This window comes from Acanthochromis polyacanthus, chromosome 20, assembly GCF_021347895.1.
Source record: "Acanthochromis polyacanthus isolate Apoly-LR-REF ecotype Palm Island chromosome 20, KAUST_Apoly_ChrSc, whole genome shotgun sequence".
NCBI classification, from domain to species: Eukaryota; Metazoa; Chordata; class Actinopteri; family Pomacentridae; genus Acanthochromis; species Acanthochromis polyacanthus.
In genome coordinates, this window is record NC_067132.1 from 8,733,643 (window position 1) to 8,749,316 (window position 15,674).

The following is a 15,674-nucleotide window of genomic DNA, read 5'->3' on the forward strand; positions in this document are numbered from 1 at the left end:
TTGTGCTCTATAAACAGAATTACCTTAATTGCACTAATTTCATTTAAAGTCTTATGTAGCTGCTTGTGTTTAATTATCATTTTATGTTTTAGATCGTCTTCCGAACACTGCGCTTCTCTTCTATAAAGTGGAGGGTAAATGGGTATTGTTTTGGTGTGCTTTCTGCCAATCTGGGTATCCTCAATTCTGACATTCTCAGGTGTAAATCTACGATGTTACCTCAGGTGTTTGCTGATGGCTGAGGGGACTGGCTTCAGGGAGGTATTTGCGGACCAAACAATACCAGTCCTAATCATGTGAAACCCTGTCAGAGTAAAGTAGCTTGTTCGTCAACATCAGAGCTCTTCAGGAACACAATGCAGCAGCACAGTGGACAATAAAATTCAATCTCCTTCATTTAACAGAAGACCAAGATCATTGTAAGACTATAGCCTCGTTATGTTGAAACTGACAGTACAGTGTCGGTAACCTGAGCAGGTGCCATGCGGACTGTCTAATACATTTTCTGTCATATCACTAAGGACCAGTATAGATAAAGTCTTCAGGCTGAAGCTGATCAGCAGACCCTGAAACTGGTGGATAGCTTTGGAACAAACTGGTCCTTTGAGCTGTAACCAGAGCAGGTGTGACAGAGGTGGTTTTGGATGGGGGTCAGCCCTGCGATGAAGATGATCAGGCTCGTTCATGGTGGCCCAGTAAAATCCAGCGCCAGTAGCTGGCCTTCCTGTCACTTGATGCGGCATGAACGAGGACAGAAAAACCCAACACCCCAATGGGTGCCTGGGGAAGTTTCAATGGCGCTGAATGGCAAAGTTGACCTCTCCCGTGTCCTGTTCCTGTCCAGGTCCAGATGGAGACAACATGAACGCAGGACCGTTCCACTCAGTGAACCCTGTGAATGCTTCGAAGCATGACATGTTTTTCTTCTTGTTTCTTTTCCTGATGAGAATCTCATTGCCTTTTGGCTGATTGTTTTGAACAATGAACTTTCCACTGCCCTGTCCGCTCTTAGGAGGCAATGAAGAAGCAAAAGATTGAATAACAAAACTGGTTTAACTTTGGGGCTGCACAGTGGTAGAGTGGTTAGCACTTTTGTCTTGCAGCAAGAAGATCCCTGGTTCCGGTCCCGGCTTTCCTGGGATCTTTCTGCCTGGAGTTTGCATGTTCTCCCTGTGCCTGTGTGGGTTTTCTCCGGGTACTCCGGCTTCCTCCCACCGTCCAAAAATATGCTGAGGTTAATTGGTCACTCTAAATTGTCCGTAGGTGTGAATGTGAGAGTGATTGTTTGTCTGTATATGTAGCCCTGTGACAGACTGGCGACCTGTCCAGGGTGTCCCCTGCCTTCACCCGAGTCAGCTGGGATAGGCTCCAGCTCCCCCGTGACCCTAGTGAGTGAGGTGAGGTTTAACTTTAAAATTCAGAGCAGACTTTGAAATTGTTGATAGGCACTTAAAAGTGACAGGTCTTCACTACCAATCATTCACCTCCTCACGGTTATTTCTCTGTGTTTTTGTCAACATCCAGCTGAGAGTCTGACGGCTCCACCCATGTTCCCCCTGAAGCTGGATGAACAGGCTTGTTTTTGAAAAGAGAAGAAAAACAGTGTTCTATACCGCTCCGTTTCCATCCTGCCACCTACCTATCCATCAGCGTGAGCTATTTTCTATTTAAATACTGATTCAATCTCAGGTTTCACACACTGGACAAGGCTGAGCACGTACAGACCGGATCTCCGGACGTTCATTCATGTAGATATTTGTGGAGACGAGTTGCTTCAGGTTGTGTCCCACCAGGGTTTCCAGTGTGAAAATTTCCTGCAGTAGTGAAAGTTCCCACTAGATGGTGGCAGAACCATTTGAAGATATCAGGCTTCACAGGTGTAGTGGGAGGATCATGTCATTGCAATTAAGTGTGTCCCATCTCTTGTCCACATGGCAAAGTGTCGTTTTACTTCCCTTTTGACCATCTGATATTGTGTGATCTGAGCAGACAAGGTTAGAGTATTCTGACAGTAGAGAATGTTTCTTTAAGTCTGTCTATTATGATCCTTTTGGGCCTTGTAAAAAGTCCCAGGTGTTCCCAGTTCTGCGACATGCTTCCTGGCCTTCAGAAAGCTCCCTGCATGGAAAGATGAATCCTTCCTCAGGTTTGGGACTTTGTGGTCATTCTTTTAGATGCAAGAAAAGGTGAACAACTAGTATTACAGAGCGGCATGCCTTAAGGCTATTCATGCACCCTCCCTTCATTCCTCCTTCCCTTGTCTTTCCTTAAGTCTGTCATTCCAATCACAAAGTTTATGACAAAACCGTGCCGTAGTCCTCTCTGTGAAACACTGAACTGATTTATCATGGGTCAGTGCTCTTGGCGTGAGCTCAGTGGCTGTTAGGTTTGCTCCCCTGTTCAAATCGGCCTGTTGGAGAGATTTTGTGGTCATGGCTCGAGGCGCCGCTGCCCTTCTCTGCTGGTCCTCTTAACCTCTTTTATTGAAGTATACAAAGGGTTGAACAGCACTGAACCGATTTCAGCAGGTTTTTCGTTTGTACTTCATGGTCATGAAAAGCTCATGCAAATGACTGACAAATCTGGCCTGCAAATTGGCGCTGGCGTGATAGAGTTGCAGGATTTTTGAATTCGTCTCCCAGATCAACTCTTGTTGGAAAATCGATTCTTTCTTCAGTGCGGTTTGATGAATGCACCATATTTTGTACATCTCAATCCAGAAGAAAAATATTCTTTCTCTGATATGCTCTCAATGACTTGCTTACTTGCTCACTCAGGCATCTTCTGGACTGCATTGTCTAGATGCTTTTTCCACAAGGCTCCACCTGGGGTCTGCTAGGCCCTGAGGTGAGTTCATCACTGTACGTCAGACAGGCGTGGTACCATTGTGCTATGTGGGCTGCCTTCTTGGCGTGTTTGAGCCCCGACCTCGACATGTGTTTGTACACATTTGTTGGACAAAACACCAGGAAACAGTCACGTCTGTACAGCTGTCAGTGTGGGCGCTGAGTGGGAAATTCTTCACAGAAAAACACATTAGTAATGAATTTTTTCCGGTTTGTTTTTTCAGATGCTAAGCCACACAGCTTTTCAAGCTTGAAGTGTGTGTGGTCGCCACCACTGAATGACCAAATGAGCTGTAAGGGCGCAGGTGTCCTGGCCGTCTCTGTCTTTGGTCGAGTGGACTCGGCTACCGCACACGATAACTCACTGTCCTCCCAGAGCCAGTTTTTACTACACTTATCAACATGGGAGACGCAGAATGTAACCTTTGTCACTGCTTGTGTTTAACTGGAGGATATTCTTTCAGTGAAGGGAGCTGCTTAAAGCACCCCGAGGCCCTGTAGTTTGATTGGGCTTTGGTGCATGGGAGCTGACATATAATGGATCATTAGGCTGCATGCTGTAAAGAACCTAATTGTTTTCCATTCTCCCTTCTTCAGACAAAGCATCCATGCTGGTTGCAAGCCTGTGTAGACACTAAAGGACCCTTGAGAGATTTCTAGTGGCCTTTTGAAAAAGGCAGCGGTCCCTTGAAAGGATGGAACAAACGCTGAAAGCTGTCTTACACTGCAGGAACTTGCAGGCTGTTTCAGGCTGGCCTTAGCCTTTGTGCATGTTCTGATGGCAAGAACTGCCCCTGAAGAAACTCTTTTTGGAATTTTTTGGAGGAGAAAAAAAGTACCTACTTCAGGGTACACACTGAGCAGCCCTAAAAAAGTGCCATGTGGGTCTCAAGGCAGGATTGATTAAAATTTGGAGAAGACTGTTGACTGATTAAAAACCAAAGGACAGCGAGCACAATTTTTCTGCCTTGTCGATGTCCCCGTAAACATTTGTGCCACCTCACACCTGCCCTGAGTTCCTACAGTTGAAAGCCACTTCAAGATGTTTCTAACCCTATTGCAAGTTGTCAACTTCTTGGCTGGTCACATTTAAGCAGACTTCATTCTGTTTTTGGCTAGTTTGCAATGTTTTTTTTAAATATATATCTTGGTGCAAGTCATACAGCGCAAATACAAGTGTTTCAGCTCTGTCTGAAATTCCCACTGCCTCATCTGCTGTCTTTTAGGAGAATATAAGCTACTGTGTGTGTCTACATATTTATCCCCTGCAGTGGGAGTTTTCAATGAACCACTGACATTTTATTTGTGTTCTACATCCCCTTTCTTCCTGTTCCTGCTCTATCTGGCTTTCCAGTCGATCGCCATCATTTATGAAGCGTTGCTTTTCCGCACCTGTTCACAGGTCTGTTGCATTTGCTTGCTTACTTCCCCTCAGCATATAAAATTTCCCTGGTTTCCGCTGGATGCTGAATAAAGTGTGGTGTAACTGTGTACGTGTGTTGTATGTGTGTCTTTATACAGTACACACACCAGGAAAGGTGTTTTTGACTTATGCACAAAGTGGGATGTTCAGCAGCTTTGAAAAAAGTGTTGGGTTGTAAACACCTGGAGTCAACTGTGAATCTACTGTCAACACACACACGCAGTGAGTCATTCACTGTCAATGGTTGGCTCGTCTACACACAGATGCATGTATTTGCTAGAAGAAATTCATACCCATGGTCCCAGATCGCTGTGCAATCCCACACCCACAGCACAGTAGTTGACTGACACACACAAGTATGCGGCCGTTCTGACACTTGACAAGTAGGCTCTAAAATCTTGTTCTCTTGCAGGGCTCCATGGCATAAAGCCTGTCCTCAGATTTAGCTGGTCCTTGGGGATTGCTGCCGAGCTGCTCACCTACTCTGACGCACCGCTGCCATTTTCCACAGCCTGAGGGGAACCAGGAAGCAGCCGGCAGGAGATATGCCTGCCCTGGCTACTGGAGCCGGCCACGAGCCAGGTACGGACCCTTTGGCCAGGAGCACAGTCAGTAACACCAGGCTTTCTGCAAAAAACACATAACCAGTAACATGCTTTTATAAAATGTAGATCTTCCAGAAGAAATTGCAAAGATGCTTTACTTCTTTGATTCAGGGTATTGCGTCAATCATCAGTACACAAACAGAAGAAAATGAATGCATGTACCAAGTGTGACCCTTGTTGAAAAATGAATACGTCTTTATTTAAATGTCAGGATAGCCTGGTGGTGTGCCCACTACTTTAAGTGGTGCCTAAATTTAATTTCAAGGTAGAAGAGAATTACTCCTAACTTGCCTCAGGCTTTTTCTCAACTCGAGCGGACCGTCTAAAACTGCGGTTGGAAAATAAACCAAAGTCTATTTTCACTACATTTTGTGCCCAGAAAAATGAAAAGCATACCGCTGCAAATTTACAGTTTAACAACAGAGAGCAAAATAATGTCAGAATACACACAGCAGTCTTTATCTCCCAGTTTTTTTTCTGACTTCTGTTGTACAAAGTCTGTGCATGTGTGTGTGGGTGAGTGTGTGATGTCAGAATGAGGAACATGTCAAGCTTGTCATCGCCGAGACAGCTGCCAGAAATTACCACCTCTCCCCTCAGGAACGCTATCCTCCCCTCAGCCTGGCTTAATGGCCGGCTACATCACCACACACACGCACACACACACACACGCACACGCAGAGGGCTGCAGGATAACAAAAGGCCGAAAGGACGACAGACGTTAAGTCCTGCCCTGATGGATAAAGAGCGTGTGCGTTACTGCGTCCAGACTTTTAACAGAGTTACGAAGCCCCCGTCATCCTGGAAATTTATGCAGGCAAAGTAGAAAGCCAGACCGTCAATTACGATTACAGTCATTTTGGGCAATTACCGGCGAGGGCTCATGTTTCCAAATAAAACACGTAAAGGCTCCTCCGGCCCATCTCTTCTGCTTCCCCCTTGATGGTCCTGTGAAGTTGTGTGTGCAGGTGAAACATGATGAACATTATGGATGATCGCTGGGTCACTGATCTCCTGGTGAAGTCACACATACTTGCGGCTGGCCTGGCATCAGGACGACCTACGAGTGTACAAAAATTTGCACAGAATATTGGTGGTGGTTCACTTGGTATTGTAGTAATGCTGTTGATTTAAGGCATGAAGCTCTGTTAGGATGAAAATCTTTTGTATTTACAGTGCATGTCAAAAGCCAAATATTTTATCTGCATTTAAATCAGATGGCACCTGAGACTATAAAAAAATAACATGACAAACATTTGAAGGAATGTGATGTGAAAGTACATTTCAACATTCAGCAATCTCTCCTCCTCTGTTAATGCTTTCTTAGAAGATTCCTATAACTCCCTAATAGTTCTCTGTTATACTATTTTGTACTTTTCTAGTACCCTTTTAGTTACAGCTGGAAGATGAAAGACTGTCAGTGTAATATTACGTTTTTAAAACTGTTATTTTTTTGTGCTGACGTTAGTTTAATTGTGTTAATTTATCCTGGTGTTATGAGCTGTGTTACATGTAATTACATTTTCTTGAGTTGAGTGAAAGGAACTTTTTTTTCACAAATGTTCACAAGGACTTCATGTATATGTACATGACACCATGTGCTAACTATAGTTTCTAAACTTTTTTTAAAATTATCTGAAATCTTCCCCTGGAAGCACCTATAGTCATTTAATGCATTTGAAATTACTTTTTTAATCATATTTTGATTATGATGAAACAGTTTTCAAGGTGGATTCATAATAATTGTAGGCTGAACAGACTAAAATCTTTATCATATAAAGGATTGTCAGAAAAACAGAGCGAGATAGAAAATGTAATCAGTTGCCATTGTAAAGAGAATACTAATATAAAGATTGAAATCAAAAGATACAGAAGCTGTACAGCTAATACACTTAAATAATAATCATGTCATATTGGCAACACAGTACTAAGGGATGTTATCCCACATCATAGATTATCCATAGATGCCTAAGTATATGAATAAACAACACAGAAAGATTTCACGTTATAGTTATTTGATTGTGTGGCTGTAGAGTGTACAGTTTACTCACCTTTAAGTAGGAGCCAAGTTGCAAAATCTGACTCAAAACAAATAAAGTGAGGATAATATGGCCAGAGTACGTCTCTTACTTTGCCAGTTATCTCTGTCTGAAATGCAAATATGTGAGATATAAAGACAGTTCCTGACTTGATCCCAAATCCCTCCAGAACCGTAATTAATAACACATATCTGTTCTCTCTGCTGCACGCCAGCACTGTGTTTAAAGATTCAGCTAGCCAGATTTCTCTTGAAAAACAACTAAATTTCAAATTTGTCTCCTCCTACAAAATTATTTGGTTAGCTTTCTTTTTCCAGTTGTGCTGCAGATATATACACCAAAAGCAGCAATGAGAGTGGGATTCATGTTCAAAATTAATAGTAATGAGTTAATCACTTAAAGCTCGTGTCCGGAGTTTGAATCGCAGCGTCTCCCAAAACACTGGTGGTCCCTCCCTCCCTCTGATTTCGCCCCTTTATTTGTGCACGCACGCAGTACATGAGAGAAGTGCCCGGAGTGCTGCAGCATCTTGCCTGTTTTGCTGTTTTCCACTCTTCTACATTTAGTACATTTAGTAAATAATAAAGGAATTACGTTAGAATGCTGTATTGAGTCTAACTTGTCCTAATACCAAAATAACATGAATCTGCTAGGACGAACGAGTAAAGTTTCAATATGTGATTACACTCGTGTATCCCTCTCGATGACGTTGTTTATCAAACTTAGCGCATTTACGCGTGTATATGTGTTACATTGTTTATTTATTTCTATCTAGAGTTCAGAATTGCATGACTCCTCTGACGAAGAGTATGTCCCAGACGCCCCAACATCTTCCTCCAGAGGTCGGGCATCTAAACGAAGCCGTCAGGCGGGCTATGGAGGCCGTGGTCGGGGAGCGAGGCGAGCACCCCGAGCCAAAAAACGTCCTGCAGTCTCTTGGCCTGACAAGCCGTGGGATTGGTAACTTTTCTGGAAGTTGCTGATCCCTGATGCTCTCTCCTCCACAAGCAAAACAAATGTGCTCGTGGTTGCGTAGTGCGTAGCTCGCCCACCTCTGCATGGGCTTGCTTGCTGTGCGCGTAACCGTTGATTGACAGCATGACAAAGCTGAAGCTCGAACTTGATTGGTCGGCAGCGACTGGCGCTTTTTGGAATAACATGGGGGTCTATGAGAGGAAGGCGGAGCTCAAGAATAAATTTTCATATCGCGTCATACTAACATTATATTATAGTATCGAACTAGACTAACACATTTAAGCTTTGTTAAACAATGATACATAAATTGAAAACAAACGGAAACTCCGGACACAAGCTTTAAGTTAAGATGACTTGATTGTTCGATGATGCAGTAATGTACAGTAACCTCTGAAGAGTTCATCTTTGTAAACTATAAATTCCAGACAAGTTGCAGTAAGGAAATTTTGGACTGTTGTGTGATCAATCAATCATTAAAAAATTTATTTGTAGAGCACTTTACAACAACATAATAGAAGATCAAAGTGCTTTCCAGAAAGATAAATAAACAAAACAATATAATTTTGGACTACTATAAAACCATAAAACCCATACAAACACAAAACTATGAAAGCCATAAAACCAGTTCACAATAAAGAATTCAGTAGAAACTTTGAGCTATAAAGTCATTTTGGACATTTTCAGTGTGTAGAAGTATGGCAAATTGCTGGAAATCAGTAAAATACTTAAATAAGTATGCAACACTCATCACTGCATTTTTAAATTTGCTTTTTTTTTTTAACAACATGCTGCCTTTTATAGACATCTGTCGGCTCTGACTGGCTGACATGACGCACATTCCACAGAGACACTGACACGTAGTAGCAGTCAGAACTTCAGCACATTTACACTTTGTTAGATTGAACATTTTTTATCCACAGCTGTCTGTGAGCAGCTTCAGCTTTCACCAGTTTGCACACTAAAACTCCAAGCACGTCAAACTGATCAGTGAAGCACTGATAAAAGAGCTAACAAATGTTCAGTCTTTATTAAACAGCCTTAAATACACAGTAACCTTGCAGTTCTACAATTTTAGTTCAACAGACTTGCATTATTAAGAATAAACAAAACATGGCTCTGACCAGGTTGCTGGAGTGGACACAGCTTCACATGTTGATCTTCTCATAAACTCTCAGCCATTCCTGTTAGTTTTCCATCCCTGACATGCACATCGCTGAAAACCCCCCAAAAATGAAAATTAAAAAGATCAATCTGCTGAATTGAGCTTAAATCATTGGTGCCTTTGATTTATCCTGCTGTGTAAAGCTTCATATGCTAATAATCAAAGTACTATTACTGCTCTGTTGTATATTATGAGACTGTTTTGTGGATTGATTATATAACAAAACATAATCGTGTTTACAATTACTTCCACGTCTTTGCCAGAGTATGTAACTTCAACAGACAAACAATACCTCCTCCGCATGTGATGGCAGACGATAATTACAGAAACATTACAGCTTCTGTCACTACCTTAGCTTCTTTTCTTTGCCATCTACCGACCCCTCAACACCCCTTGCCACACATAGATGAAGTACTGTGCTCAGACCTTTAACATAATGGGAAAATATTATCATTAATATAACTATTCTTTAGTAGCAGTTCTCCCATTTCAGTGCCAGACTTAGGCAGGAGAATGTTCAAGTGTGAGTGCAGATTTTATTAAAATGCTCATTATTGGAGTATTTGGAGAACAAACACATGGGCAGACAAATGGAGGGCACATGTAAGATCATACCATCTCTCCCTCTTTCTCTCTCCCTCCCTCCTTTCTTTCTCTCTGTCTCAGCCCAAATAAACAGCAGGTCTCTGTATAAATTAGAGTCTAATAAATGAAACCAAATAGTGAGAAAATAAACATGAAAAACAATAAAATGTAGGAAAACTGGCCTTAAAATGTGGCCGTGGGGAGTGCTAGAGAGGCTGTCCTGGTGATTGGGTTACGGTGGACTCATTTCACTGTGTGACTTTGTGGCTTTTCATAAATGCTTGGGAGGCAGATTAAAGCTAGAGTATGTGATTCTAATCCAATACACTTCATGTCAAATTGTGTGAACACTCCTCACCGTCTGCTAGCTGTCTGCTCTGTGTGCTGAAAAAAAAAAACAAAAAAAAAAACAGCAGCCCAGACTCTGTAAATGGGAAACAGAATGGCTCAAACTGATTCACACAGCAGTATTTCAGCATTTGTGCTTGTGCAAAATGGGAGTGAGTGGGATGAAAGTTGCAACAGGTGAACAATCTACTAGAAAATAGTTAAATATAGATTTTGTCCTGAATCAGACTCTACCTAGCCTAGCCACGCTAGACCCATGCTCTGAAGACGCAAGGGTCTAGGCACGCTCGACAGGGAGGGAGGCGGGCTAAAAGGCTGTCTATCGAATCACTCTGCAGCAATTGGGTAGGTATACAACCAATCAGTGCAACGAATAGGCTCCTAGAGCACCAGAAATCAGAGGATGCGGTAGTTCAATGAAGCCTTATTTATACAGTCAATGGGTGAAGCTCAAGTATATTACAGACATGTTAACAGAAAGATTATTCAGAGTCGGTGCTAATGGAGTTCAACAACTGTTGTCGTTTTTGTTGTCGACCCTGGCAGAGAATTAAATTTGTTGCCGTGGGTTGTCTAGCGCGGCTAGGCTAGTTGTTTCCGGTTGTTTCTGTCAGAATCGTCGCGCCTCTGTCGTCACTTAGTTACGCCCGCCTTCTGACTCTAGACTTCATGGTGATTCGTCCGGCCGGTTTTAAGAGAATCCAGCCTCGAGCCTTATGGAGGGTAACTAGACCCACCCTGGCAGAAAATTAAATTCGTTGCCGTGGGTTGTCTAGCGCGGCTAGGCTAGACTATACCTATAATGACATGACTTTAGTTGATGTCGGCCCTTTTCTCGATGATCAAAACACTTAGTGTGACTGTAAAACCTAGGGCTGGTGCAGTTAGCTCAATTCATTACTGAACAAATATTTTTCTTCAGTATTGCTACATAATTTTTGTGTCATAATATGAGTTCCTGGTCAGCTGCAGTCAGCGCTACAGCTCTTGAAAATGGTGGCGGCAGCTGCATTCAACTTTGTTCAGTGTAAAACAATTCCAAACACCCAAGGGCTCTGTAGAATCAGAGTATTGCTACTGATCACAAAACCAAAAGGTGGTTTGTGCACGAGAGCAGTGCATGAGCACCTAAAGAGAAAACCGGCGCTGGAGGTACTTTTCTGTCAGAAAAAATGAATCAAATGAAATTAAAATCTTTATTATCATATTATGACAGTACATGTAATGACAGTGGGAGCACTGCTACCACTGGTGCATGACAAAAACTGCTTCAAGATTTGAACAGAACCAAGAATCTATCAACTTAATGATAAGATATAAAATGTAGGAGATTTAGTGGAAGTGTAGTGGAAAATATACACAGTAATTGTAGTGGATAACTACATATGGCACAAATGAAATTATTTATTGCACAGATTAAGTTGGTGTGTGTAGTTTTTGTTTAGTGAGCGTTTGTGTTCAAAGCGCCGATGGCTTTAGAGAAAAAGCTGTGTCTGAGTCTGTTTGTCTGGGTTTTGTGAGACCTGTAGCTCCAGCCAGAGGGCAGCAGGTTGAACAGGTGGTGACCAGGGTGAGATGAGTATGATACAAGTATGAAATAATAACTAATTAAGACTACATGTTAACCAGAAGTCAAAAGTCCACTGCTAACTAAACTCCTAAATAAATACCTTTTTACCTTGATACCGGCTAACTCACCAGGCATTAGCTAAAAATGGTGGATGTGTGGGGAATTTGACACTATTTTTATTCAACGATACTACTAAAGTCAGAGAACAGTTATGCAACAGGAACAACAAGAGTTGCTTTAGCTGCTCTGTGCTCATAAAGTATCCACCATGACCACGTTACATGTTGTATAATATACAAACCTAACTTTTTCACTTTGTTAAGGAGTTTAATAGAAATTTGGATTTTTTTTGTAACTGCACCAGCAACTTCAATACCGAGCCCTTGTTTTCTGTTCATTTTTGCCTTATAAGAGTTTCCAGTTTAATTCTACCATTTTGCACTTTAATACGTAAACCTTTGTTGCATTTCATGCTGCGCTACATTTACAAAAAATACAGTTTGACGTAGTAAGTGAACCTAAATGAAATGGTCATTTTCCTTTTTTGGAGGGGAAAAAAGACAGTTCAGTAAAATAATCAACAGATTAAGCAATAGAAAAATAGTCAGTAGCAGCTCTGTTTAAATCCTTGCTCTCCATCCCTCAGCATTCAGAACACCGTACCCCATACTTTAGGATGCTCTAATGTGACATTTTGCTGGCTGCTGTTTTTCTGGCATCTAAAACACAAACACACATTAATGCACATTCTAACAAGACAGCCAAGAGGAGATGGAAAATTAGCTTTTAATTGTGCACTTCACAGGCCTGATAATGTGGAGTCTGCTCCACAGGGGCATTCAGGCAATAAGTCAAAACCCTGCTTAGATTAATCTGAAAACTCTGTAACCTCCCCTCCAACAGAGCTATGCAGCTGCTCTCCAGGTCTTTTCTCTGTGCCAGACAGCTGCTGTTTAGTCATTTCTCCTCCTGTTCAGCAGTGATGGAGTTTGGTTGTAGGCTCAGTTGGGGACAGATAACTGTTACGCCTCCGCTCAGTTTGGCTCGGCTCATCTCAGTTTATTTCAGCTCCCACTCAGGGATACTCAGACGGACGAAACCTGCCCACTCCTCTGTCTGCTGCTCACTGTTTATCTCCCCACTGAACTTCATTAGTTGCAAGGTTGAATTTCAAGGATTTTTACACTGGGTGGGTGTTTTGTTGCATTTATACTGTGGCCTACCAAAAGTTTTAAACATCCCTACAGGAAGCCCAGTCAGTCTTAATGACAAACCTTCATGGCAAAGAAACTCAAAAGCATAAAGAGACTCGAACACTAATCGAATAAAAATACACTGAATTCCAAAGTTACTTGTTCTGAAAAAGAAAATATTCAATAGCACTCTCGTTTTTTTCATTGCTGTCCAAATCAAATGCTTAAATATAAACTTCACAGTTAACACTTCTCTGTCTGCAGTGACAGGTGAGGTTTTGGTACGTTTGGTAATGAACTGCACATCATTGTGTTGTGTATGATTATGGCAGCTCATTGTCTACAAATAAAAAGCTTTTTCAGTTGCTCGTGAAGTCTCTCTGCTCTCCTGTCAGAGATCCTCAGACACACAGCATCTGGTTTATGGCATTCAGAGGTCAGAGAGCCTCCTGCAGTGAGAGTGGGTGTTTGTTCCTTGTAGCCCCATTTCCTCCCTGCTTCTGGAGTTATGTGATTGTAGCTTTGTGTTGGAGTGGTTCAGCACTGAGGGTGATACTGTGATTTAGAAGTATAAACAGCTAGACTTAAATCTGTCTCAGACAGTGGTGGGTGAGACGTGCGCCATCTCTGGTTTTACATGGTTCTGATGTCTATATTGTATGTGTATTATAAGACTCATTTGTATGATGGTATTTCCAGTACATCCAGAGAACTTGACCGTACCACTATGCTAGCCCATGCTAGCTTGTACTGTATCTATGTATATGTACAAAAATGGGATATGTTTGAGGTAATTTAAAACCAGTGACATCATCGCGTTATTCTTACATCATAGAACACTTACAACTTCCTATAACTGTATCAGAAGTCAGGAGAAATTAAGTAATCCCAAAGGCGAAATTGCTTTGTACCCAGCGCCTAAATATGTGGAAGTTAAAAAATTAGACGAAGGTACAAATGGTACAATACAGGAAAGCACTGGAATGTATAATCTGGAGTGTCGAGAGGAGGGACGGATGCAAGCAGCGACCAAAATGGCACTTGAAAGGTTGCTGGACATGTAGTATGAATGTAGAGTTGTTAACAGTTTACTATGTGGCCAGCAGAACCGTTCCTTATTATTAGGGTTGCACCATGTGTTGTTAATAAAAGCAGTAAGCCCTCTGCCTTGTTCTGTGCCAATCTTGGATTTATTTCTGTTTACCATCTAAAAGCCATTAGTTGTATGCCTGTCTCTGTGAAACATATAAAAGCCAGTTCATGCTTTATGTGTAGCTAAGAGCATGTGCCACGTAAATTCTGTCATTGATGCGAGTTCATGAGAGTCTGGGTTGACTGAACTGTGGATGTCGACAAGCCACCCAAAATAATGTATATTGTAGGCATTTGAAGCGCGCTGACTCTGCAAAGAAATAACTGATGCCTAAAACAAATGCTTGTTATTAGGAGAAGTTATGGGTGGAGATTTGCATTCAGTTACTCCTTTTTAATTTGTCAAAACAAGAGTTGTAATTTAAGTAATTGCTGCTAGGCTTTGGAGGTGCTTTGATTTGTTCAGGCTTTCCTTCAGTGGTGTCCAAACGTAGCCGAATATTCTAAACTGTCCAGACATCCTGTTATGTCCACTGTGCTCAGCATAATTCAGCAATAACCACCAACACTGTGCTGCAGCCCAGTCTGTAAGTAACTGTAGAAAGGTGTGAAGTCACAGCCAGACTTTTAGAAACATCCACAGGCGCCCTGTGTGTTTTTCTGTGTGATATAGGCTCAATGTGACCTTCTTGTTAGCAGACTGAAAGATATCTGTTGTAGTATGATGAGATAGTAATAGAGGGTTATAGCTTCCTCCTTCCCTTATATATTTAAGTCATGATTCATTTAAAGACTATTTAACAAATCTTTGTCAAAAATAAGTCTTTGTCCTTTATCCCTCGTGTTGTCCTTACCAAAAAATGTTGCTGCCTTGTCTGAAAAAAGTCCAGAAATTCAGAATTTTTTCCCCCCAAATTTCTAAAAAATTGCAAAATCTTCAGGAAGAAAATTCCTGAAAAATTTCTCTCAAAAGTTTTATTTTTTTAAATAAAAAATCCCCAAATTGGACAGCGAAATTCGTTGGATATTGGTTGATTTTTTTCTGAATGTTCTTAAACATTTTTTTTTAATTAGTTTTTTCCACCAAAAAATGTTAAAAAAAATTCCTAAAACAATTTTGAAAATGTGGAAGTTTTCACTGTGAAAATATATATATTTTTTCCCCCACATTTTTAAAACTTTAAAGCAGGTCAATTTGACCCGCAGGACGACAGGAGGGTTATTTAGGTTAAACTTTTTTTTAAAATCCAGTGTTGACTGTAAATTCTGACACTGACTAATTTTTTTAATCAAAATCTTTAGTTCATTTTAATGAGCTGAACTCTAAAGTATACATATGAAATGTAGGTTAGTAATTGAATCACATGTAAAATTGTGGCCTTTCCTGCCCCTGTTGATCCTCCTTGATTTATTGAATGAGACACTCATTGGTGTGATTAACTGAGTAGTTGTGGTTTGAAATCCCAATACTGATGCTGAGTCAAATGCTTGCTGACAAGTCATTCCTGTGTGCCATAACCACGTCTGCATGGTGCCCCTTAAACCGTACATCAGAGACTTACCCGAAACCTTGCACACACGCTCTCAAACACGCACTTCTAAAGACCTCGATGCCCTTTTATTAACCTTATTAAAGTTAACTGTGTTATTCCAAGCTGTACCTGCATGTTCTATCAAGGTTTATGGCCCCCGCACAGCATTTAAAGGTAAGGGTGTTTCAGTCATGCACAGCTGCGGAGGAGGTGGCCGACACTCGCATGAAAGAATACACATGGAAATCTTTCGATGAGACAATGCTTTTACCAGATACACTAATAACTCACTGGCTGTATGTGT

General features: G+C 41.5%; 1 protein-coding gene across 4 annotated transcripts in view; it reads left to right on the top strand.

The window, feature by feature from the left end:
* Positions 1-15,674, top strand: part of mpp7a (MAGUK p55 scaffold protein 7a) — a 160,225-nt gene that overhangs the window by 37,201 nt on the left and 107,350 nt on the right. For all 4 annotated transcript variants that reach the window (XM_051940399.1, XM_051940401.1, XM_051940400.1 and 1 more), the window contains exon 2: positions 4,682-4,851. In XM_051940399.1, the coding sequence (XP_051796359.1) occupies positions 4,815-4,851 (37 nt within the window). In that variant the 5' untranslated portion in view covers positions 4,682-4,814. The remainder of the gene's footprint in view (positions 1-4,681; positions 4,852-15,674) is intronic.